This window comes from Fusarium sambucinum, chromosome IV (assembly GCF_050947815.1).
Source record: "Fusarium sambucinum isolate potato_lamoka chromosome IV, whole genome shotgun sequence".
In the NCBI taxonomy this organism is placed as follows: domain Eukaryota; kingdom Fungi; phylum Ascomycota; class Sordariomycetes; order Hypocreales; family Nectriaceae; genus Fusarium; species Fusarium sambucinum.
In genome coordinates this window covers 5,189,816-5,213,861 of record NC_139291.1, presented here as the reverse complement: position 1 = coordinate 5,213,861, position 24,046 = coordinate 5,189,816, and the positions used below count along the sequence as shown (strand labels likewise).

At 49.3% G+C, this 24,046-nt stretch overlaps 8 protein-coding genes across 8 annotated transcripts; 4 read left to right on the top strand and 4 right to left on the bottom strand.

Annotated features, from left to right (window-relative positions):
• Positions 1 to 17: 17 nt before the first annotated feature.
• FSST1_001752 (isopenicillin N synthase family dioxygenase) lies at positions 18 to 1,175 on the top strand (the record flags this gene model as incomplete). Its single annotated transcript, XM_083227674.1, has 4 exons — positions 18 to 62; positions 112 to 714; positions 760 to 986; positions 1,043 to 1,175. 4 exons carry the CDS (start codon positions 18 to 20, stop codon positions 1,173 to 1,175), a joined length of 1,008 nt encoding a protein of 335 aa, XP_083091934.1.
• Positions 1,176 to 1,630: 455 nt separating this feature from the next.
• FSST1_001751 (protein tyrosine phosphatase-like domain-containing protein) lies at positions 1,631 to 2,415 on the top strand (the record flags this gene model as incomplete). The annotated part of the gene is made up of 3 exons (XM_083227673.1): positions 1,631 to 1,865; positions 1,923 to 2,273; positions 2,330 to 2,415. The coding sequence occupies 3 exons, from the start codon at positions 1,631 to 1,633 to the stop codon at positions 2,413 to 2,415; spliced, it is 672 nt and encodes a 223-aa protein (XP_083091933.1).
• A 142-nt stretch (positions 2,416 to 2,557) lies between these two features.
• FSST1_001750 (uncharacterized protein) lies at positions 2,558 to 4,043 on the bottom strand (the record flags this gene model as incomplete). The annotated part of the gene is made up of 4 exons (XM_083227672.1): positions 2,558 to 2,817; positions 2,873 to 3,711; positions 3,780 to 3,937; positions 4,002 to 4,043. 4 exons carry the CDS (start codon positions 4,041 to 4,043, stop codon positions 2,558 to 2,560), a joined length of 1,299 nt encoding a protein of 432 aa, XP_083091932.1.
• A 584-nt stretch (positions 4,044 to 4,627) lies between these two features.
• Positions 4,628 to 9,017, bottom strand: FSST1_001749 (SNF2 family N-terminal domain-containing protein; the record flags this gene model as incomplete). The annotated part of the gene is made up of 3 exons (XM_083227671.1): positions 4,628 to 4,831; positions 4,885 to 8,856; positions 8,925 to 9,017. 3 exons carry the CDS (start codon positions 9,015 to 9,017, stop codon positions 4,628 to 4,630), a joined length of 4,269 nt encoding a protein of 1,422 aa, XP_083091931.1.
• Positions 9,018 to 10,083: 1,066 nt separating this feature from the next.
• On the bottom strand, positions 10,084 to 11,820 carry FSST1_001748 (WD40-repeat-containing domain protein; the record flags this gene model as incomplete). The annotated part of the gene is made up of 1 exon (XM_083227670.1): positions 10,084 to 11,820. One exon carries the CDS (start codon positions 11,818 to 11,820, stop codon positions 10,084 to 10,086), a length of 1,737 nt encoding a protein of 578 aa, XP_083091930.1.
• A 1,070-nt stretch (positions 11,821 to 12,890) lies between these two features.
• FSST1_001747 (Swr1p complex component Swc5) lies at positions 12,891 to 13,927 on the top strand (the record flags this gene model as incomplete). Its single annotated transcript, XM_083227669.1, has 2 exons — positions 12,891 to 13,216; positions 13,270 to 13,927. 2 exons carry the CDS (start codon positions 12,891 to 12,893, stop codon positions 13,925 to 13,927), a joined length of 984 nt encoding a protein of 327 aa, XP_083091929.1.
• Positions 13,928 to 14,260: 333 nt separating this feature from the next.
• On the top strand, positions 14,261 to 15,573 carry FSST1_001746 (uncharacterized protein; the record flags this gene model as incomplete). The annotated part of the gene is made up of 2 exons (XM_083227668.1): positions 14,261 to 14,632; positions 14,688 to 15,230. 2 exons carry the CDS (start codon positions 14,261 to 14,263, stop codon positions 15,228 to 15,230), a joined length of 915 nt encoding a protein of 304 aa, XP_083091928.1.
• A 163-nt stretch (positions 15,574 to 15,736) lies between these two features.
• On the bottom strand, positions 15,737 to 17,932 carry FSST1_001745 (homeodomain family transcription factor STE12; the record flags this gene model as incomplete). Its single annotated transcript, XM_083227666.1, has 3 exons — positions 15,737 to 16,019; positions 16,071 to 16,154; positions 16,209 to 17,932. The coding sequence occupies 3 exons, from the start codon at positions 17,930 to 17,932 to the stop codon at positions 15,737 to 15,739; spliced, it is 2,091 nt and encodes a 696-aa protein (XP_083091927.1).
• Between the last annotated feature and the right edge of the window lie 6,114 nt (positions 17,933 to 24,046).

Below are 24,046 nucleotides of genomic sequence, written 5' to 3'. Positions count from 1 at the left end.
GTTATCCAACTTATACCATGGCCTCGGATCTTGCTGTGAGCAAAGAGGGTCTCTCAATTCCCGTATGTCAAACTTAGGTCTTAAGAATTCTTACCATTAATCCATCCAAAGCTTATTGATTTTTCTCGATTCCTTGCTGGAACCCCTTCGGAACGTAACGACACTGCAAATGCCATTCTCGAAGGCTTCAAGACCGCTGGCTTCATCTACCTCAAGAACCATCCCATAGCCCCAAAAGACTTGCAGCATGCATTTGACATGTCCGCGGGCTGGTTTGAACAACCTCTCGAGTCCAAGATGAAAGTTGTTTGGACCACACCAGAAGCCAACCGAGGCTACTCAGCTCCCGGCAGAGAGAAAGTCAGCCAACTCACTGACCTGGTCGACGTTGAGAAGATACGCGCTGCTTTGCCAGACATAAAAGAGAGTTTGGAGATTGGCCGCGAAAACGAAGCTGGGCACCCGAACCATTGGCTTGAAGAGAGTGGTGGTCTTGTGGGTTTCCGAAAGGACATGCTCCAGTTCTTTGAGCAGTGTCGCCAGTTGCATGTCGAGGTCATGAAAGCCATCGCTGTTGGTATGGGCCTTGACGATAGTTTCTTTGATCGTTTCGTTGATGTCGGGGATAATACGCTGCGGTTATTGCACTATCCGTCTGTCCAGTCTAATGTTTTCAAGATGAATCCGGGCACTGTCAGAGCTGGAGAACACAGTGTACGTGGCTATCCTATAACCAAGCTCAGGTTATTAACAGACTAGGACTATGGTTCGATCACTCTCCTATTCCAAGACGCTCGAGGTGGACTACAGGTAAAAAGCCCGACGGGACAATTCGTCGATGCAACTCCTATCGAAGGTACCGTGGTCGTCAATGCTGGCGATCTACTCGCCAGATGGAGCAATGATATGATCAAGAGTACTATTCACAGAGTTGTCGAACCGCCACAGAAGGAGGCAGAATCTTATCCTCCGCGCTACAGCATTGCGTAAGTAACCGATCAGCACATAACTAATCTTGGGGTCTGGACTAATCCGAGTGCAGATACTTTTGTAATCCCAACTTCAATAGTTTCATCGAGGCTATTCCGGGGACTTTTGAGACGGAGAAGGACAAGAAGTATGGTGGCATCAATAGTGGTGACTATCTTGTCCAGAGATTGACTGCTACGTACTGATATAGAAATGAATTCGATGTTTGAGTGGTTCCAGAAATAAAATGATTGGTTTTTATATGCCTGTAGATTAACTTGACCTAGAGATGACTTGTTGGGATATGCATCATGAGCAACCCTGGCTTGACCACCCTGACTATCTCTTATACAAGTGTTATTACTTACAGCATGGATGTTCTGTATTCATTGGCCGGGCAGGCTGTTGGTACCTGAATACAGTGGTAAATTCCCTATCCCCGTCCCTATCCCCACCAAAACCACTGACAGGAGCACGTTAAACCCAATGGGGAAGCTAGCTACATCCCAAGTAAAATGGTCTCCTCAACATCTATTTTCCCATCTTGAATATCTGTACATATACAAAACGTCAGCCTCTTTTTCAATCGCCTGGTCTTTCAATCCAACTAACCCCTTCATAGTCTTCCTCTATTCAATCTCTACTTCAGGACTCTTCAGCAATGGCCACCAACGCTGCTGCTGCTACTAAGCGGCCCCTGAAACCAGCTTCAACCGCTAACAAGGCCTATCTGATCTTCTACAACTTTGTCTCAGCTGTTCTATGGTCCGCTGTGCTTGGTCGTACTGTTATGCTTCTCGGCCTTCATGGCCCTGAGTATGTTTATCCCAATGTTGGCGAATTCACAAAGTGGACGCAGACTTTGGCTGGCTTGGAAGTATTGCACTCTCTGCTCGGTACGATCTATCTCTCTAAAACTAGAATATTATACTAATATGTATACTTTTTATCAGGCGTCGTCCGCGCTCCTCTCTTCACAACGCTCATGCAAGTCTCGTCTCGCTTCCTCCTCGTCTGGGCCGTCGTCGACGTCTTCCCCTTCCTCGCCCTCTCGCCTTCCTACTCGTCCATGCTCATCGCTTGGTCCGTCACCGAGATCATCCGATACTCCTTCTTCGCCCTCACGCTTTCCGGTTTCCAGCCCAAGTTCCTTACTTGGTTGCGATACAACACCTTCTTCGTGCTCTACCCTGTTGGTATCTTCAGTGAGTGCTGGCTCATCTGGTTGGCCACCGCGCCTGCGGGCCACCTCAATGAGCTGTACAAGTTTGCTCTGCAGGCTATTTTGGCTATCTACGTTCCTGGTAAGTTTTGAAGAAGAAAAACATGGGTGTTGAAGCTTGGAACTGACTTTATATAGGATCGTATGTCTTGTACTCTCACATGATGACCCAGAGGCGCAAGGTCATGCGCAACATGAAGGCTCAGGGTCAGAAGGCCCAATAAACAAAAGTCACCGACAATATAAAGATGGACCTAAAAACGTGGCCGGTTTACTGTTCATTGGGATAAGATACGGGCCATTTATCCGGTCCAGTAATACATAGAGTCTAGAGGATCCAGTTATCAAATAGAAAAAGAAAACATGTTAAAGGATCTCCTGAATGCCTGCATCTTTAGTAGCAGGTTTGTCCTCAGACCAAGGGTTATTCTCAAGCAAAGGCTTTTCCTCATGTAAAGACTTTTCCACATGTAAAGGCCTTTCTTCAGGTGCTGGTGCCTCTTTCAGAAGCAGTGGTTCTTCAGCACTTGTCTGGTACCAACTGTTCTGCAACCAATCGTAAATCAGTTGGGTGGCATCTTGGGTCAGCTTGTTGTATCCTGGGTTCTCTTCTGGAGTAAACATATCTAAATGTGTGCATTAGTACATAAACCAACTCTTCATATCTGATGTGCAACTCACTCATGTGTGCCCCGGCCTCATCTTTCGCCTTGTCATTGATGGCTTCCTTCCATACTCCCCCGGGCTGTTTCTTAGGAAGATTGCAAAACGTCCGGTCTTGGCCCAAAACTGTTCCAACAAGGTTGACCTCCTTTGATGGCGCCGCCTTTCCGAGACGAGTGTACAGATTCGCAAAACCTACGTCTAGCTCCTCCCGCAACTGGAGGAGGCACGACACACGTTTGCGAAGCTCTTCTCCTCTGGCAAGACATCCCACGAACTCCAGATGTGAAGATGCCCAGGACCATCCCTCACCCAGCTGATCACGGTTCAGCCATGCAGCTGCACCTCCGGCAGCCACAGCGCCAGCAGCGCCAGCATACATGGCCATTTTACCCCATTTCTGCCACTGACTGCCGCCAGATGCTGAGGGAGCCGGTAGAGCCCCAGCTGTCTTTGGGAGGGCCGGGGTTGTTGTGGGCGATGCAGCTTGTTTAGCACCCCAGAGTGATGCACCAAGTCCGCTAAGCTGCGAGATGGCGCCGAAAGCTTGCGAAGCGGTTTGATACTGGTCCTCAGCACCATGCGCCACCACACCGGGAGAAATACCCAGGTAAGGAGTATCAAAGGCGAGAACACCCTGGATGTAGGGAAACATGAGCGAGTTGAAACTAGGTGACTCGGATTTTTGAATGCCGTCTTCGGTGTAGATGGGCTTCTCAGAGGCCAGGCCGATAAGCATCTCAGCCGCCACGATGCCGCCCATGGAGTGGCCGATGAGAATGGTGCGCACTGAAGGCTCTATCGTTGGCGATGGCGTACCAGCTGCGACCTCCATGTCGATGACCTTGTCCTGCAGCCTACAAACGATTCCATTAATTGATATTGCCTTGACTCTAGAGAGCAAGCAGGATGAGTGAACACATACCAGTCACGAAAACGGCTTACGCAGCTGCCCAAATCCCCACGAGTCTCATATTTGGGATAAACGATCGACTCTACTTTGACCTTTGGCAGAGCCTCCCTCACCAAGTCACTCAGGTCCTGGGTAAACTGGTAGTCAACACCGAAAGTGTCTTCGCCTCCCTTGACCAGCGTTAGTTTAAGCTGATTAAGAAGATAATGCGGGGGAGGGGCAGACATGACACACCTTGAAGCCATGAATAAAACAAAGAAGCAATGTCTTCTTCATCTTTAAGTCCTTCCCATCTAACCCGATGTAGCAAAAAAGGGAGATTGATAATTGAAGGTTTATGCTTGTTTGTGTTTGGAAGATGTGACGAATAAGATATGTTTGAGTTGAGTTGGCAAAGGCTACACTCAAGACACATGACTTTATGTAACTGAAACTGTCAAACATTTTGGCTTAAACATCTACGGCTATAACAAATACTTCATTCATAATCACCATAGAGCTGTTGTCGATTATTCCACCAGATGAAAGTGACAACATGTCAAGCTTCTATTAAAATACATCCTACTAATTTATCTAAATATGTAATGCAGTTTCGCCGTCCCTTGCAGGCTCGACGCATTCCAAAGTCCAAAGCAGTTCTTTGGAAAACCCATCAAAGAGCTCCAGTTCATGCATATTTATGGTGGTATTGAATCTCCCCTTCTGCCCTCGACCGCATATTTGTTTATTGACACCTGTCCTGCCCAACGCCATTGCATATATCATCAAACAATCGCCACAAACGGCGATGCAACTTTAGAGGTCGTTTTGTGACCCTTTTTTGGGATTAAGGGCACTGAGCTTTCTCAATATCACGTCCTTCATTCCTCGTCACTCTGTGCGGCAGTGCTACCGCCGTTCGCTTCTTTTGCGCTATTTGAAATCAACTTGATGCGAGTGCCACTGGGTTGAGGTGTGCCGCCGCTGCCAGAGGGCGCCACTGAACTATCCTTGCCCCCTTCTTCAAGTTCTTGAAGTTCAGGGTGCGCTGCCAGTTCCTCTTGGTACTTGGAGTTGAAGAATTCCTGCATACAGTTAGACATTGTGAAAAGTGTAAATGGAACAAGGGATCACTTACGTTCATGATCTTAGCATCCTGATACAGAATGCTTCCATCCTCGTTGTACGTTTGGCAGTTGCGGATCATCAGTTCGATGTCTTTCCGCAGCCCGCTCAACGAGGTGTACTCCTCCTTTTTGATTCGGGTCTGAATCTGGTTCATACAAATAGGATTCTGGATGATGAGGTAGTAGTCGGCATAGTCGCGCTTAGGGGGCAATTTGATAAAGGGTCCAATGATAAGACGCTTGCCGGGGTCCGACTCGTCATCTTCTGGGGGTTCAATATCGTCCACCTCCAGTGTCATTAGACCATCGTAAAGGCTGCGAAGACTCTTCTGCAGCACTTCTCGCTGATGAGCTGGAATTCGTGACTCAAGGCTGACCTTGCTAGGTCGGCCTTGAGGTCCACGTCGCTTCTTAGCAGGCGGCTCATCGTTGCCATCTTCAGCCTTGCGCTTCTCGTTCTTGCTACCTGGTTTGCGCCCTCGTTTCTTCGGCGTCTCGATCTCGATCTCGATCTCCTCAGTGCTTGCTCTACTGCCAGAAGGTGATTCATCCATCGAGTTGAGGATTGCGGATTTTTTTAACCTGTTGTTGTCGCGCCTGTCCCTACGGGCTTGTTTACGAGCAGCAGCCGCTTCAGGAGAGTCATCATCGTCGTCCACTGCCATCAGCCATTGCTCTTCAGTGAGGCCATCGTCATATTTAACCTTGGTGCGTTCACGAGCACCGCGACCCAGTATGACTTCCTCGGTCTCCTCGTCCATAGGGTTGCCTTCGTTCAAATAAATCTCGGGCAATTCATCCTCACCCATCAGTCGAGCCTTGGTGCCTGGTCCGGTACCGTAAGGTGAGGTCCTCATTCGTTCCTCGTCGAGCTTTTGAAAGACCGTTATCTCGTCATCGCTACGTGCCAGCAGCATGTTGAGCTCTTCATCCTCCATTTCATCCTGTTCACCCGATTCGGCCATGTCGGCTGTCTCCAGCAGGGTTCGAAGCATGGCATCACGATCTGTTTCTGATGACTTGTTATCGAAACGACCAGCTTGAATAACCTTTCCATCCATATCCAACTTGAATCGTGCTCGTTCAAGAATCTTCTCTTCGACTGAGTTGGAGCTGATAAGTCGTAAGATTCGGACTTCGTTCTTTTGACCAATACGATGGGCACGATCCTGAGCCTGCAGATCTTGGTGAGGATTCCAATCGGAATCATAGATGATGACTGTGTCGGCCGTTTGCAAGTTGAGACCCAATCCACCCGCACGGGTCGAAAGCAAGAATATAAAGTACTTAGAGTTTGGGGCATTGAACTCCCTGAGCAAGTCGGAACGCTCGTCGGATTTGGTCGTACCATCCAATCGAAGATACTCCATTCGCCTGTATCGGAGATAGTCCTCCATGATGTCCATGATGGCAGTCATTTGGAAGAACATGAGGACACGATGGCCAGTTGCTTCGTACTTGGGCAGAATTCTGTCCAGCAGCTCAAATTTACCGGCTGTTCGCCACAACAGATCATTGCTGATGTTGAGAGGGTTCATGACATTCTCAACAACGTCAAACACAAATGGATGGTTACAAAGCTTTCGCAGCTGCATAATCATGTTGCTGAGACCACGAGAACCCGTCTTGCCACCCTTGCCGTCACTAACGACAAGCTTATTATGTGTGACCATCTGCTTGTAGAGCTTGGATTGAAGTGCAGAGAATTTGCACTTGATAACCTTTTCTGTCTTGTCGGGAAGATCTTTCTCGACATCCTTCTTCAGACGACGGAGAAGGAAGGGTCGCAGAACCTTGTGAAGACGCCTGATGACAAGAATCTGCTCTTCTTCCGTGAGTTCCATCTTATCCTGTCCACCTGTGTTGGCAAAGGGGGTGTTGAACCATTCATCGAAAGTTGTTGCTGACTTGAAGATGTTTGGCAAAACAAAGTTAAGCATAGCCCACAGCTCTGACAGATTGTTTTGCAATGGTGTACCAGTAAGAATAAGTCGGAAGCGGGTGTGGTAGTACTGCTGAATGGTATAACTCAGCTTGGAGTTGGAGTTCTTCATTCGGTGACCTTCGTCAATAATCATGTGGAACCACTTAATCTTGCTGAGAATAGGTCGGTCCTTGATGATGTATTCGTAGGTTGTGAGCAGAACCTGGAATCCGCCTTGTCGGATCCTATCCTGTTGTAGCTTACGGGTATTGGGGGGTCCCTTGTAAACAATGCGATTTATAGAAGGTGCCCATCGCTCAAACTCCATGTTCCAGTTGGTCAGTGTACTGAGAGGCACGATGACGAGATAGGGACCTGGCTGCTGTTTTCGCTCAATCAAATAGGTAATTAGGCTGATGGTTTGAATCGTCTTTCCGAGACCCATTTCATCGGCCAAGATACCGTTGAGGTTGTTGTTGTAGAGCGAAATCATCCACTGCAGACCCTTGACCTGATACTCCTTGAGCTTACCACCGACGAGCATGTCAGCTTGTCCGGTTACCTCCTCACGAACACGATGTGCCACGGCATAGTAGTCGATCTTCTTGTTGCTCTCGTCGTCCTCGTCATAGTCGCTGTTGTCTTCCACAGGCAGCTCCTCGCCATCGCCATATCGCTCGGCGGCCTGGCGCTGCTGTGCTTTGACGGAAGAGGCAAGCTGGTGCAAGAAACCATCGGTCTGCTTGAGCAAGTGCGTGATACGGGTATCCTTGGCCTGGTCAAGAAGCTTGAGGTACGCCTCTTCATCGTTGGCCTTGAGGGCTTGCAGACGTTGCTTGGCCGTTCTCTCAATACGCTTCTGCTCTTCCTTTTCAATATTGAAGTGTTGCTGGTACATGAGACGAGACAACTTGTGTGATTTGGTGCGTTGGGAGGAAGCCGATTCCTGGATCTCTTTTCGGTGGCTGGTGATGGCATGGAGGAAGTCAGTGTGCTTCTTCTTCTCACGGTTCTCCCGGGCGTCACGTTGCTGCTTCTCAAGCTTTTCTGTGATGCGAGCTTCACGGACATTCTGCTTCTTCATTCGACGATAGCTGGATCGGTTGGTTGTCATTGCGAGATTATCATAATGCATCATTTGTCGCCCGATCTTATCGCGAAGTGCTCGCTGCTTAGCGTACAAAGCAATGCTCTTCATCTCGATAATCGCCTTGCGCTTGAGAGAGTCATCAGCCTCCAGGTTTTCCTTGGAGGAATCCCAATGAGCCAGATCACCAGGTAGGTTCTTCAACTCAGCATAGCGCTGTCTCATCCTATTCGAAACAACGACTTCTCGCTCATATCGCAAGTGATCAAAATCAATGCCTGTAGGAAAGACACCAGGAATGAACCATCTGTTCTTTCGCTGCGAGTGGTCAAAGTACTTGATCTCAGGACGAATCATGCTTGTGCCATATGGAGATTTCACTGTCTTGAAGACGTGCGCCTTGGGAATTTCTGAGCTATCATCTTCGGTTGGAGCTTCGGGTCCATTTTGCGCGTCCTTGGTATCAGAATCGGTTTTTGAAGCTTGTGCTGCTTGAGCAGTTTCGGCAATGGCTGCTTGCCTGCGCTGGCGCTGGTTGAAGATAGCTTGTTGCAACTGTAGCGATACTCCAGCATTCTTTCCTAGTAGTTTAAACGCATGGATTTGCTGTCGTAGAAGCCCTAGTTGTTGTTGGGTGAAGTGATTCGAAGATGAGCCGGTCGAAGGTGAGGCGCCAGCAGAAACTGGAGTGGAGGAACTCTGGGTCGGCATTGCGGGTGCGTTGAGTGTGTTAGATGCAGGCTGAGCCGCTTGTGGTGAGCCTTGTTGGAGAGGTCGGCCAGGCATTATACCATTGGCAGACGCACCATTGGTCGCGTTTTGCATCTGCTGCTTTTGCTGCTGTTGTTGCATAAACTGCTGCTGGTTACGTCGCATGTTGTGCTGTTGTTGGAAGCTCATCAGGAACTGTGAAGCTTTGATGTATTCGGGATCTGTCGGTGGAACGCCCTGTTCCTTCATCTGCTTAAGTTTCTACAGGATGGATCAGCACGGGGAACCAAAGTCGAAAGATTTGACAGCGGAAATGAAGAAAGCCATACCCTAAAAACTTCTTCCGCCTGCTGCTTGGTCGCGCCAGTGGGCATTGGCGCGCCAGGATGCTGAACCGCGGGGGATGCATGCACCGAGGCCATGGTGAAGATACCTGTGCCGCGAAGCCTTGTGGCAATTGAGTGGAATGATTAGATTGAGCAGTCACAGCTACCTATATCGCATATCGTGGAGGTATAGGCGATAGTTGTCGCGCGTGGTATAGCAAGCTTGAAGGTCGCGAAAACGAGAGTGAAGCGTAATAGTAAAACAGGGGCGAGAATGAACGCGTCGAAATCGAAATTGAAAAATCAATAGTTTGGAAACCCCAAGAAGGCGTCGTCGAGAAGTAGGCGACACGTCGTGAATAGCGCGTGGGACAGCTGTGGTGTGGACCGCAACCTCCAAATTGAAAACGCGGCTAGATGGGTTGGTTGCTGGAGGCACGAGATGGACACTCGAAGTTCCAAGAAAGGTTGGATATTGAAGGAAAAGTATGCGATGTGGCAACACGGCGCGTTGGGAACCGGTACAAAAGACCAAAGTTGTGTGCAAATCGCGTGCAACACGGATTTGGTGGTTTCTCGAGATGAGAGCCGATGGTTTGAAATGGCCCTGGCGATTTTTTGGATGCGCGCGCTCGCCGGTTGATGATGGGGAGTGGTGAAGGCACAGCTGGACAAGATGCGGCGTGACGGTTGGTGCAGTTCTGAGTCGCTCCGTCACAGTATTTTTCAGCACGACCCCCCTGCAAAAGGCAACCGCGACCGAATTTCATGCAAAGGCGCCTGAGGCAGCCATATATTTGTATTAAGTAATCAGAAATCCACTGTCTCAATTGGTTAACTAAAACTACAGGCACGTGATATCCTTGAACGCCCCATGGCATGTTCTGAGAATAGGCGTTTTTGGAGTGCAACAATGCGAGACCGAAATAGCGAATAAACACCTGTACTTGAATGGTGTCGTTCGCTCAGGTCTATAAAATGGTTTCAGTGTCCGCAGTTAGGCGGTTGAGGCGCCCCGGCGGCCTGGTACTTTGATGGAATGACAGAGACACGGCAGTGTTACAATGAGTTAGGGATGCTTATGGGCCTCTGGTCTGGACTTTTCGCATCCCAGAAACCTTGTTAAACCCCCCACAGCGTCTCCCAACGACCGTTAGTGCTCTCACCTCTTGAGCCTCTTCTTGTCAGGGCCGTCTTCTCCATCGCTGAGCTCCGCATACTTGGTTTCAGGCTGCGTCTTGCTCCAAGCTTTGGTGAACATTGGGTCATTCTGAGCCTTGTCTGCATACTTCAGCAAAGCTTCTCGAGGGTCTTCGTGCAACATGCGTGCAAGAGGAATGTTTTCTGCGATAGACTTCTCGTCGGGTGCGTTCTTCTGCAACGGGGTTTGTTGAGGCATGTACGGGCGTCGAGGATCCTTAGATCGGCCAGATACTGTAACACCGGACTTCCTTGAGCCTCCTGAGGCGCCTGGTACCATGATGGCATCGCCAGATACACCGACCGACTGGTCCATGGTCAATTCCGGATTATCGTCGATATGGCGTTTCTTCGGTGCTCGTGACATGACATCTACAGCTCCTTTGCTCGACATCTGTGGGTTGTACAAAACGTGGGTTTCGGCGTTAGCTGAACCTGTGATAATTTGATTAATTTTTGGGTGCCAATCAACTGTGATGAGTGGTGACCCAGGCGTTATTGGAGTGACGTGTTCCGCGCGCAGATTGCCGGGGTTCAGGATATGGAGGTGACCCGTAACGGAGCCTGTGATGATACTTGTCGAGTTTGGCGCATATTTGATGTTACTTGTTGAGTAGTGGTCCGAGGTAGATGTATGAGACACTGTGACAAGAGGCTTGGTGAACTTGCGAATGTCCCATAGCTTAATCAAATCGTCACCTCCTCTCGTGACCACCATGCGACCGTCTGACGATATGTCGATACCGCTGGTCCAAGTCTGGGGCTTGTGGGCATCGCGAATCTCTCCTGCGGGTCGTGAGAAAGGACTGTTGCCGCTGTACATGACTAACGAGCCATCAAGAGCTGATGCGACAAGCACATTGCTGCCACCTTGGGCTGAAGATCCCCATGCGACCGCGGTCATCTTGGTGCGGCCCGCGGAACCAGCAGCCTTGGATTTGAAGACGATAACGTCCTTCTGGGATCGCTTGTTGTTGACATCCCATATTCTCAATGTGCTATCGGTGCCAGCAGTAATACATAAATTCTTGTCAGTGGGGTGCCATGTTCCAGTTGTAATCTCGGAAATGTGGCCCTTAGTATTGTGCATGTCACGAAGATACATATCTCCCTTTACGAATTCTGTAACAATGTCACCATCCCGAGACATAATCTTCGCTTGGGGGTGCGCTGAGACGCAGAGGAAGACTCCTCCAGCGTGCGGGTTGAACTCGATGCGATGGACGGGATGCGACTCAGAGCTTGCAGCGGATGCCTTTTGTTCGTATGGATCGACGGAGCGGAAAGCCCTCAGAGTGGAGGGGGTCATGGAGGCGAAGTCGTGTAGCTTAACGGTGCAGTCTGTGGAAGCAGTTGCTAAGCGTCCTCCTGCAGGGTCGAGCGAAACGGCAGTTACAGCGCGGTCATGAGTTTTGAGAACAAGCTCGTGCGATACAGGAAATTCGTCATCGTCGTCATCGTCGTCGCTGTCGTCGCTGTCGGAATCGTCGCTCGAATTACTCTTCTTCTTGGGTTCCTGGGCTTGTGCACTACTGGTTTCCGGGGCTTTACTGGTCACTGTCCTGCGACTTCTGTCGAATTGGGCAGCGATGTCAGCTTCTTTCGACTTCTTTCCAAAAGTCGTCGGTAGAAATGCTCTCATGGGATCGTCTGCCGCGAGGTCGGGCACCTCGATTTCGAAATCGTCGTCAGAACTCATGGCGAATTGCTCGGTCGTAGGTCGCCAAAGTGCGTGAGAGACGTAGGAGGTTAGGTGGGGAGAAGAAGGGTGGGAAAGGTTTATCAATGAGAGTGGCAGTAGGCAGGCGGGCGGTCTGTCTGTCTGGTTTGGTCTGCTTGAGCAGCTTGGGTGGTGCTGGTTGGGTTTGTCCACCGCCCCGGTTCTTTTATTAGCTCACATTGAGGCAGTCGGCATAGATTGAACATATTTGTATTGTTGCACATTTTAGTGCCATTAACTCCAATGAATTAATAGTTGAACCCTCTGATTCCTTGTAGAATTACTTTCACAGACTGTAATATCGACGCTATATCGAAGGATTTGACCTTGTCAAGGTTCTCAATGTCTCAAGCGTTTCGTATCGTGAAATGTAGTCGTGAACTTGGACGGCTTTTACACCGCCAGGTGGAGTTCGAAACATACATACATAGATCATCAGACATGTTTCTTACATGGATGTACGTCCTTCTTTTCCATCCATGCAAGCAACTCTCCAATAACCGGCAGGTCTTAGGTTTTCGGTCTAAAAGCACATTAAATTGGCGTACGACAACACACCTCTCTCGGCCGCTTGTACGGCACGAATCATGGCTAGTTCTAGCCCATTGAACGGCAACTGTAACTAAGGGCACTCTAGAATGATGTATGGATTAGTTCTAAGTTAAGCCTTTTCTATTCAATGTGTTGAACATGGTCACTATTGAAAACTTCTAGTTAAAGTACCAATGTGAGCAGATGAGGCGGCTCTGATAGCCCACTACAACTCGCAAATACCACATGGAACTCTCGGACTTCCTCTATATAATTGTACCAAGTGCATCGGTTACATATTCACGTTCTGTTTACTAGGTACCTATGTATACACTTCACTTAAATGGTCTCGTGCCTCTACTTGTTCCTGCCATTGTTGTGATACATATGTCAAATAGCCGATTGGTTGTTCATCTTGGCCCGCTTTCCGATTAGCGACATTCTTTATCCAAGTTTGTACATTACGCGACCAGACATCTAGTAGGCGCGTACTTTCAATATCTTTTTATGACACAAAAATGCCACCAGATCCGCTATTAGACGAAGACGAGCAATATGCATCATCGGAAGACTCCGACTTTGCTCCCGACGATGCGCCCAATCAAGTTTCCGATCAATCTGACGTAGAGGGCGACAAAGATGAGGGCGACAAAGTATCTAGTAAACGGAGTCGCCCCGCGGCTGACGAGGACACTGCCGATGCAGGCTACGATAATTCGGGTGACGAGGCAATCATAAAAAGGGGTGAGAAGCGCCGTAAAAAGACACAGACGAAGGGAGTGGATGAAGACGAAGATGGTGGTGAGGGTGGCTTGATCAAGACCCGGAGACAGCGCGCCGCAGAGTAAGCTTATATTATGCGATATTTTCAGCAATTCCACTGACTTCAGATCATAGAAAAGAGGAACGCAAGTATACCACCACCAGTGAGCCGGTCACTATCGACGTAGATGCGATATGGTCGCAAATGATAGCCAAGACGCCCATCCCCGGGACCAAGGCCGACGAACCCACCGATACAGATACAAGCACCGCTCCCACGAACAAGAAAATAGAGTCAACCGCTCAAACGACGGGCTCAACTGATCCAGATGATCCCTCAGCGATGATACGCATCAAGCGAACATACAATTTCGCTGGTCGGGTGCATACGGAAGAAAAACTTGTTGCGCGCGACTCAGCTGAGGCAAAGCTCTACCTTGCCTCGCAGGGCGATACCCCTTCAACAGACAGCCCCGAAAAGCGTGCCACAAGGAAAGCTTTCAGATCTGTTTTTGAGCCTCAAGTGGACCTCATGCCTCAGCGATCCGACCTGAATCTGGGAATGGCCGCACGAATCAAGGCTGGCAAGGAGGTCCAGGCCAGAAAGCTTAATGTCGTGGACAAGAGTCGCATGGATTGGGCTGGCTATGTGGACAAGGAGGGTATCAAGGACGAGTTGACGCTGGCAGGCAAATCCAAGGATTCTTACATGGCAAGAGAAGACTTCTTGGCCAAGAGTGAAGCACTGAGAGAGGAAGATTCAAGACGGGCGAGGTTGGCTGGAAAAGTTTAGGTTCTGTTTCTTACTGGCGTTAAGGGTATGATACCATGGGTTAAATATTTGATCAATAGACTTGAGACGAAACAAGGTATGGCCATACCAACTTCACTCATATGCTCCAATATTAGATTCGCATCTCAATTATCCTAAAGTTGACCCCAGTGAGAATATTGGCATAAATTGTAGGTAAACCGTCGATGTTGCTCAATGTCATGCAAATAGAATGGTGGGGCGGGCAGCCTTGTAGAGAAATGCAAGGCTGAAAAGCATAACAAAAAATTTCCTTTCAACATCATAACCCAACTTTTCGTCCTAACAACGTTCGACAGACTAAATCTGCCTGCGATGGCTATCCTAGGCAAGCGCAAGGCTGATTCTGAGCCTACAATCTCTGAAGAAGATGCCGCTGCCATCTTCCGCCGACATTTCGAAGCGCAGTTCGCACCATTGCCCGATGCGAAGGAACCCAAATCCAGTTCAAAGAAGACGAAACATGACAAAGAGAGCCACGAAAGCGACGATATCGAAGGAGACGACAGCGGCAGTGACGATGGTAGCGATAATGAGGACGACGGTGAATGGGGTGGCCTCTCCGGCGAAGACTCCAGTGAAGAGGAAGAGGAAGAGCCGTCTCCAGTGATAGAGGTCGTGGACCATTCTACAAAACAACCAACAATACCAGCCACAATGTCCAAACGAGAACTAAAGGCCTTCATGGTAATACCAGATTTTATTAGTAACCACGAGATATTAAACTAACATACATGACCAGTCATCACGCCCTCCAGACCAAACATTCACCAGATCCGAACCCACACCTGCAGCCACGCCATCCTCACCGAACGACCTCCCCGAAGACGCACCCTCTCTCCTCGCTCAGGATCTTGAGCTTCGTCGACTTATTGCAGAATCACACCTCCTCGCTCCCACTATTTCAGCTTCTGGCGTAACCGTGGCGCCAAAGGCGTTCGCTGCTGGCCGCACTCGTCAGAAGGCCACAGACATGCGCGTCCAGGCCTTAGGATCCAAGGTATCTATTCATAAACAGGAGAAGATGCCTATGAACATGCGCAAAGGGATCGTGGCCGCAGCAGATGCGCGCGAAGTCAAACGACGAAGAGAAGCCAAGGAGAACGGTATTATTCTCGAGAGGGAAACTGGTAAAAAGAAAGGACGTCAAGATCGGAGAAGAGACATGGCAGTTGATCGACCCGGTGTCGGCAGACTCAGAGGAGCTGAGTTACGTCTGAGTGATAAAGACATCAAAGGCATAGAGGGAACAAGAGATACTTTTGGCAGAAGGGGAAGGCGATAAGGCTACTTATTCAGGAAGTATATTCATATCATCAGACAACTACACAGCGTATATTGTCATTTCGCCATCTGATAAACGGAAAGATTTGGTAATATGTAAAATCATACAAGTTTTTCTTCTAATTGCCAAGCTCCGGATCAATTTCGATCACTAGCGTTGGTTTCCACACAGGATATCTAAATACTCTAACAATCATCAAAGAACGGCAACTATTTATATAGATGCATCCTTTGACACTCCTCAACATAATGCTGTCTTCATGATGGCCACAGCCCTTCATCAGAAGCTTGTCCCAGCTAACACAGCATGGGTCTATCAAAGCCATATTTTGGACCACCGATGAGCGCTTCCAACCAAAAAAATAAATGTAGTAAAATATGAACATAGGAAACAAGCAGAGTGCACGCAAAAACCGTTGCAGATTGCCACCAAAATTGAAGCCATAAATCCCTTGTAGTCATGAACTGTGTGCAAATAAAATGACAAAGTCGTACATAATTCAACCGTTACATCATGCCGCTAGCGTTGATAGCAGCCGGTTGGCTCATTGTCATGGGCATGCTAAGGGTTTCGAGGCTGTTGAAGGTTTGTGTGGGTGCATTGCTTGAAGGGGGAGTCGAGCCATGAGCGGCAGCATTCAGCGAGCCGGTCACGTATGCACTGTCAGAGTGAGGGGAGGCCTCTTCCAATGAGCCGAGATGGTCATCACCGGAGAAGTCCTCCTCTTCATCACCAGACAGGTGTAGTGAACCGTCACCGCCGTCTTCGCGACCATGGGTGCGCTTGTGTCTAGGAGCATTGTTAGTGGATGTACATCAGAGGAAAGACGACAAAACATACTGTGCTAAATTATCGGATCTTGAAAAGGCTTTGCTGCAGTGAGGGCAAACATAGGGTCTCTCCTGTGTATGTGTTCGAACGTGTCTGGTAAACAGATCAGTATGGAATAGGTGAAGCGTTGGGAGATGGAGTTCTTACCGCTTGAGGTGCTCTAAACGCTTGAAGAGACGGCCACAGGTGGGAATAGGGCAGGAGTGGGACTTCTGGGGATAAGGACCAACTTCCATAACAGTAGCGGAACGAGCCCGTCGGACAGCACCGTTAGAAGCGGGTGCAGACCGTCGCTGCTCGCTCAATGAGCCGTCGCCGTTGTATTCCTCACTGGCGAGGTGGGAGAAATCTTGATGCAGACCCATAGAATGGGTAGCGGGACTTCCTTCAACAGCAGACAATGGAGTTCCGTGTCGAGACATGTTCTGGTGGTGTTGGCTGTTCATCGATATGCCAGAAGTGCTGTAAGACAGGCCAGGAGGTGAGTTGTCTGCAGACTCATCACCCTCGGCAACGGGGCCGACGGAAGCGGAAACGGACCGTCGCAGATCTGACGGTCGACGAACGTGTGAGTGTGCTGGGTGAGAAGGGGCAGTTGGGGGCGCGATCGCCGACATAGATGGGGGAATGGATGAACGCCGTCTTCTCTGCTTATATGTCGGCGAACCTTCGATCACAGAGTAGACGTTGTTTGTACCATAGGGACGAGAGAACTGGGGGCCAGCCAAGTTGGATGGAGGAAGCTGAACCATGCCGTTGAGTCCGTTCATGCTAGCCATATGATCTGGAATGGCGGAGTACAGACCGGTCTCCTCGTTGGCGATATACGCAGGTTCAGCAGAGATACCCAACGCCTGTTGGGGAGGCGTGATGGGTTCGAAGGAGATTCCTCGGTTGCTGTAGTCCTCGTACTGAGAGGAGACGAATGATGGGGCGGGAGAGTACTCGAGAGCATAAGCGGGCATTGACGCATGACGCTGGTGGCCTGTCGTGATGGGAATACCGTTCTGGTTGTATTGAACACGGGTAAAATCAGGTTCCCTCTTGACGGGGACAGCTTGGTGCATCGGGTGATGCACCGCCATCGTTCCATAAGGTACCATTGCGTCCATCCCCTCCGCCAAAGGGGGCATGGACTGAGGCATCATTGTCGGGGGAGGAGGCATCGAGTCCATCGCTCGCATGACGGGAGACGTGGACTGACTTTGGGAAAAAGCGGATTGCTGGGCGCTGAAAGATGATGAGTTGGCTTGTTGAGCCTTTGTCAGTTGCTCGTAGAGCGACTGAGACGAGTCGTACTGGAAAGACAGTGCTGGCTCGCTGACAGCGACAGTGGTTGCTTCCTGGCCCATCTTCTCCCGCTTGAGGTCGCGTTCCAGCGCGTCAAGGAACAGGCGATCATGGGGGACGCTGTACCAGTAAAATACTTTTTGCTTCTTCTGAGTTCGGATGCAGTTGTTCTTGTAGAGGAAGTCGAGGAAGGCGCTCTTTGGCTCCTCCAGGGAAGCATCAGTTCCGGACTTGAGATTTCGCAAGTCAGAGAAGATACCCTCCTCGAATTTCTTCGAGTTCTTGACAGGTCGGCCGAAAGCCTGGAATCGGAAAGACAGGCATCGCACGATATCGGTGCCAGAGATGTGGAAGAGGTTGTTCCAGAGAATGCATGAAACATATTCACCTGTGGGCAGAAGGAATCGGCGAATGTACTGATCAGGTTGCCAGTCAACAGGGGCAGAGATCAGGAAATACTTCAAGTTGTCGACTTGCTGCAGAGCAACCTGGGCATCATGAGGAAGGGCTTGCTGGGCCTCAGTGCTCAGCATGAATGTTTCGGGCTTCTGAGGCGCCATTGCGGAGTGTTGCGAATACATCTTGTGGCGTTGTGCAAGTAATCCGTGACGTGACCGCGGTTGGTCAGTCTATTTGATGGCGCTCGACGGCCGAAGATGGTTGTCGAGGCTAGCCGAAGTGTTTGGATAATCGCAACCAGATGTTCTTAATTGAGCAGTTGAGAGCAACTTTGTTTTGTTGAGTGAAATAAAATGGTCGAGGCGCAGCCTGAGTCCGAGTGAATAAAGACGGTTGGAATGATGCTTATTGACCAAAATTCGAGACCAGCCCGGAATAATGGAATCGCTGCGCGATACGATTCGTGACTGCAACCGCGTCAAGCGAATGCAGTTGAGGCGTGTAGAGTAGCAACCGTCAAGGCGTCGGCGATGGTGGGGGTTCGAAGGCGATAGCAATCGAGCCAGATTAAAGCTATAAGCAAAGAGTAGAAAGCAAGAAGCGAAAACAGATCAACAGAGCCGAGGGGCAATGTTCATCAAGCGACTCCGTAGGTGGAAACGAAAGAAGGAAGCGGCGCGTTGACGATGAACGTGAGACGTTGGGGGTGAAGACAGCTTCTATTGAAATGGGAAGAGAAACGACTTTGAGAGCGACTCCGGGATGAGACCGGGGAGTGTGGAGCGAGGAGCGAGGGAGGAGGGGGAGGTAGGGAGAGGAAAGTGAAGGGAAAACAAAACGACAAGAGGAAAAGATTTCAGAAGGGAAATCTGGACGGGTGGACGAGCGAGGATATACGGGGTTTAATGAGATGTTGGTGTGGAAAGAGCAAGCGTATCCGTAGGGTCGCGCCGACAGACGGGCAAGAACAAGGTTAGGCAACGCAAGTGAGTTGAGAGACAAGAGGTGGAAGGAGAACCCCGGCCAAGCCATGCCCTTCCCACTCATCCATGAAAGGAAAAGACAAGGAAGGTAACCTAAGGGCAAGTACCTGGCATGGATGGCAGGTGCAGGCCTGTGGAGATGGGTAGGGTGGGTTCCAATTAGGTTGGGATTGGACTTCTAGAGCACGCGCCAGCCTGAGAAAAGCGAGCGACGGCGTTGCGAGGGCGGGAGAGCAGCCACATACCACGCACGGTGCCTCTAGGAAGGCCCAGGTGGGGAAGACTTGCTCGTCAACAACGGGAGTAGCGGGGCTGCAGTAACAGAAAGTAACATCGTGCCAATCAAACATGTTCAGTGGAGGCTTGCTGTTTTCCCAGACTTGGGAAGGCACAGTGTGGCTGACTCTTTCTTTCTTCCCCCGGCCGTCATGCAAACAACACCAGGAAGTCATAAATCATCATTTGATAGTCCTCTGCTCCATGTCATTATTCGCGATGCTCTATAGATTCTTTCACTTCCACCCTCGTCCCTGGAGTTCCACTTTCACCGTTGCCTTAAAACGTTTGTTCTATACTTTTTCCAGGGCTACAAAGCCCCTATCCGATCAAACAGGCCATTTTACTATGGCCAGAGGAGGAACCACGAAACATCAAGACCATAGGGTGCAATACAGTGTCACACTTTACAGTACCGTCAACTTCAAAGTCAAATGAAGAAGATCTCACACGTTGACTCTACCTTCATAACCATGAAGCGCACTGAACAATTCATCGAAAAGTGGGCTTGGCTAGTTGTTAGTGTGTTCAAGCCAATTTTGCTTTGATATCACCAGCATATCGGTGCACGGAAGGCGTCCAGAAGCTCAGTTCGAGTGGCTTTTGCTCAACGAACCCTCGCATATGGCCGAGCGTAGTAGGCGGGCGTTGACTCTCCATTATATCAAGAAATCACTCAGTTCCCTGGCGGGAAGCGATGAGCGAGCGAATCGATATGGATACTAACAACACCCAACCAGTGTCTTTGTTACTGGCTCCCTTGTTTCCTACAGGACTGTTTGTATTACTACTACGACATCGATAGGTTGGTTCCACGCCCCTGCTTCAAACAATCTACGCTCCCTTCCGCGTCGGACAACATTTACTGAATAGGGTCGAGGCCGAAGAGATCGACAAGGGTCGCGGAAACAAATCCAGAGTTACATCTGCTGCTAATACGCAACGTGGGTAACGGTCCTCATTCTTGTCTTTGATTACTGTCTCTCAACGATTATCTGAAAGAGATGATGACTTTGAGCATGCATGGAACCTGAAACATAAAATACAAGTTGCTTACAGACTGGCCGCTTCCTGCCGGTTGTCTCAGCCTAACAATTGGCTCTCAAAGAACTCTCAGAAGCCTGGCCTGAAATGTTTGAGCCAATCTTCAGACCAACAGCATTGAACCTACTACCAACTCTAAGATTCGATCGCGATAGACCTGTCAAATATGACCAGCAAAGCCAAGGGTTGCCTGACTTTGCATTTCTCTCAACGGACAGCACTACACGTCGAACTCAACTAATTCGGGGCATTTACTTGTAACACCCATACCACAGCACCGCAAGAGTGGGTTGTTCAGAGATTAGCAACTCTGCTAGTCAGAATAGGCCGAGCCAGAAATCGATATTAGCGTCTCCGGCTGACAATTTGTGGTGATTATTTATTTCTCTATCATGCAGCTTTAAAGTCAGGGTTTCTCGCAAATACCAGCGAGATATTGTGGCTTGTGCCAGTGCGAGAGTCGTAATTTCCATCACGATCCCAAGACCCATTCTCGGAGATCACTCTTATACTATATGTTATAGTTTAGCGGTCAATTGTCATGGATCGCTCAAGTCGTGTCTTAATGACTGCGATGTCGAATATCACCAGGCCACCACATTTAATACCAAAGCAGCCTGATTACGACGCGAGCGGGCAGTCTGGAGTGCAGCACGCATTAAAGCAAGAATAGAAAAATTAAGTTTGTTCCTTGATCGCCAAAAAGGGGTTGGTGAAGGTGTTTCCAAGCCGTACGGATATGCGGGAGTTTAATTACCACCTGGTATAGCACGAAAACAAGTTGAAGCGAGATGGAGGGCCCGTTCGCCCTTCTGATCCCTCCAAACGAACACAGCTGAAGGAGTTGAGGTTCATTCTTTCCGTCAACTAAGGCTACTCTGCCCATGGCACATACGGCTGCTGGCTGATCACTGATGGCTGTCGCATGCACGACATGGAACTCATTATTCAAGCTTACCAGAGTAACAAAACTTTATCCATCTAAAGTGGAGAAACAACAATGCACTACAACATGTACTACCACAAGGTGCTGAGTGCAGTGATCGGAATGTCTTGATTCTCGCCAATTCTTTTGTTGCCCAAAACTTGGGCAAGTAACTCGGCCAAGGCTCACTACCTTTCCCAATATCGGTGGGCTTCATCACTCAGTTCAAGCCACTAGTTCGTCGAAACTGGGTTCACAGCTAAGAACAGCATCCCAGAGCCGACCAGCTGGGAGATGCGCCCACGACTAGGGCAGTTCGATAAACAATCGCCCAGACTCTTGAAGATCCCACCATCATAAATTGATTCCCGCTCTAACCTGACCACTTTGCGCCATCTTCTTTTGAGTCTATCCACGAACCGTGAGCACCGCTCTAGCCAACAATGCCGGTGGGTTCCGCAGACCTTTTCTGCAGACTAATGCAAAACAAGGATGTTTTTTCCAACTAAACAGGGTCACTTGTCCACACATCCCTACCAGGTCTGCGTCAAGGCATCGTTTTCATCAAGATGAAACGTGCCTGCAGGACTGCATCAAACACCACATCCTCGTCTCAAGACTTATGCACCAATGATGCCAGGCATCTGAAACCATCACACCCCTTCATGAATAGCTTTGAATTGTTTGATATCCCAGTTTCTCAACCAAGAGAGAGGCTGGATCATTGGGTCACTCTTTTCTATCACCACGGTCGAATCAGTCTTGCGGCTAGTGGGATACGTAGCATCATCGCAAGCATTCTATGCGCTGATTGGATAATACTCCGAATGGGTTTTCATGAGTTTCGATTGGTGTTTAGTTTCCAGTTTGCCGTCCATCTCCTTCGGCTGTGGGCCACAACGATTCAAGCCCTTCTCTATTCGTACATATGTACGGTCGGCATGCAAGGCCATCATCGCCTGGAATCTACCTTCTCGAAAGAGCTTGGCTGGTTCTAGCCTATGGAGGGCCCAAGAGTATTGCCTCACCGAAATACAGTAGAAATGCATACGCCATTATGTGGCTTCCCTGTCCTTAACTGGGATATCAATATGCAGTACCTACACCTCATGATCACTCATATATCCATGTGGGCAGGAGATGAGGAAGATGTCTACTCGCTAGACTACTACATACGATGCTCCAAACAAAAGTTTTTGCTTTGCTCCATGGCGAATCCGTCAACTCCTGGATACCGTCAACGTCATTGCAATAATAAGCATTGCTCGCAACATGACTGATCATGAAGAAATGCTTGCACGCCCAATATTATGAGCTATCTCCAACCGAGCTTCCAATCAGTAGTAACATTTGCTTCGTTGGGCTCTCATAAATACGAGTTTATGACTGGTCAACACTTAGCTTACTCGGCAGCAATAAGACAATCACTTCACCATCACAAATTTGGAACGCGATGAGGTAGCATTGACTCTTATGCTCTTATGGACTACGTTACCCCTGGGTAATTTTAAAATTATCCTGCTGGAGGTGCAACTGCACGTGAGAAGGTTCTCATTCGCGCCGTAGCGGGCCGCAGCAAGTCTTGAATGACATGGCCCCAGCTGTCTCTGCAGATTGGATATTATCTTGTTATTGTTCTGGTGACACGAGTCGTTGATACCTTGCTCCAGGCCCATACCAACTCCAACCACGCTGCACACACTGACATTACGACATATCCCCCTGTCAGATCGCAGCACGAGGAAGGAAAGGGGAAAACATGAGCGTTTAACTCACCAATCTTACTATCAAGGAGGGACTGGGCCTCATCGCATCTGGCCTGGTTCTTGACCGTAGTCTTTCTGAAGCACTCACAGGTACTTACAGCCAAGATTTCCACCGAATGTGCTACCATTCAGCTCTCAACACTTGCGTTTCAAAAGTTGGAGGTGTCCAAATTTAGGTTGGGCTTCTCACATCAGCCAATCACTCTTTTGGGGAGCTTCCCTGTCGGCGGCTGGCAAAGGCCCACAAGGGGCCCAGTTTGAGATGCGTCTCGGTTGCTCGATTGGATGTATCAGGATTTCACCCCAACCTCACATTCATGCTTCATCTTGGTTCTGACGCCTTATTTTGTCGTTACAGACCATAAATAGAAGCAATCAAAATTTCATCCACTCGGTAGTGGCTGTCGATCGGGTTATCACCCGGCGGTGGACCATTCTTAGGGCTTTTGCTCACTGAGGGTTGTCAGTTGTCAGCCAAACTGAGATATCATTATCCAAGTCAGGCACAGCCAGGCACAACTGACCTTTTCATTAATTGCAGCGCTAGCCGAGTCTCTTCGTCAGGGGTCCAGAAAGGGACCGATTATGTTTCCTCGACGCCAAGAGTGTAGGCGAAACGGAACCTATAGTATAGTTCCGGAAGGCTGCAGGCTGCTTACTTGCTGTGTTCGACATATATCACAGTCAACAACTAGTCCACCTGCAGTGTTGCTCTAGGAGGCCCGCCTTGGTTAATTGGGATTGTCGCTCCGATGCTACAATAACGATATGGATGCTTTCTTTAGCTGTGAGCTGCACTGCACTGACTTTCTACTCAGCTGCCAAAGGGAGAGGTTTCTGTTTCCAGCCTTAGATCTGGTCTTTGTACTATTTCGACCCGTACACTCTACTGACCTGAAACAGTCCGAACCCCCGGCCAGCGATCAAACCCACGTTCTTACCCTACTGATTGTCACCTTCCTACAGAAGTGTACCGTCGCATATGGGAAACAAAGTTGGGATTCCGTGTTAAACTATTCGCCATCCTCAAGATCTGTGGCCATTAATCTAGGTAACTTTGGCCTCGGCCCTAGAAGAACCCATCGAGATGGTTGTCCGAACCCTGCAGCAAAATACATAAAGAACAGAGCTTTTGTTGTTTGAGGCGAGACTTTTATGATCACATCACACCGCCGAGATCGTAGAATGGTCCCTGCTCTTTGCTTCAGAGATATGAAACACTCGACAACCAGCCACCAGCTCTTCCAGAAGAGTTTGAAGCGAGTGCCTTGCAAAGTTGCTCATCAAACTTGTCACTACATA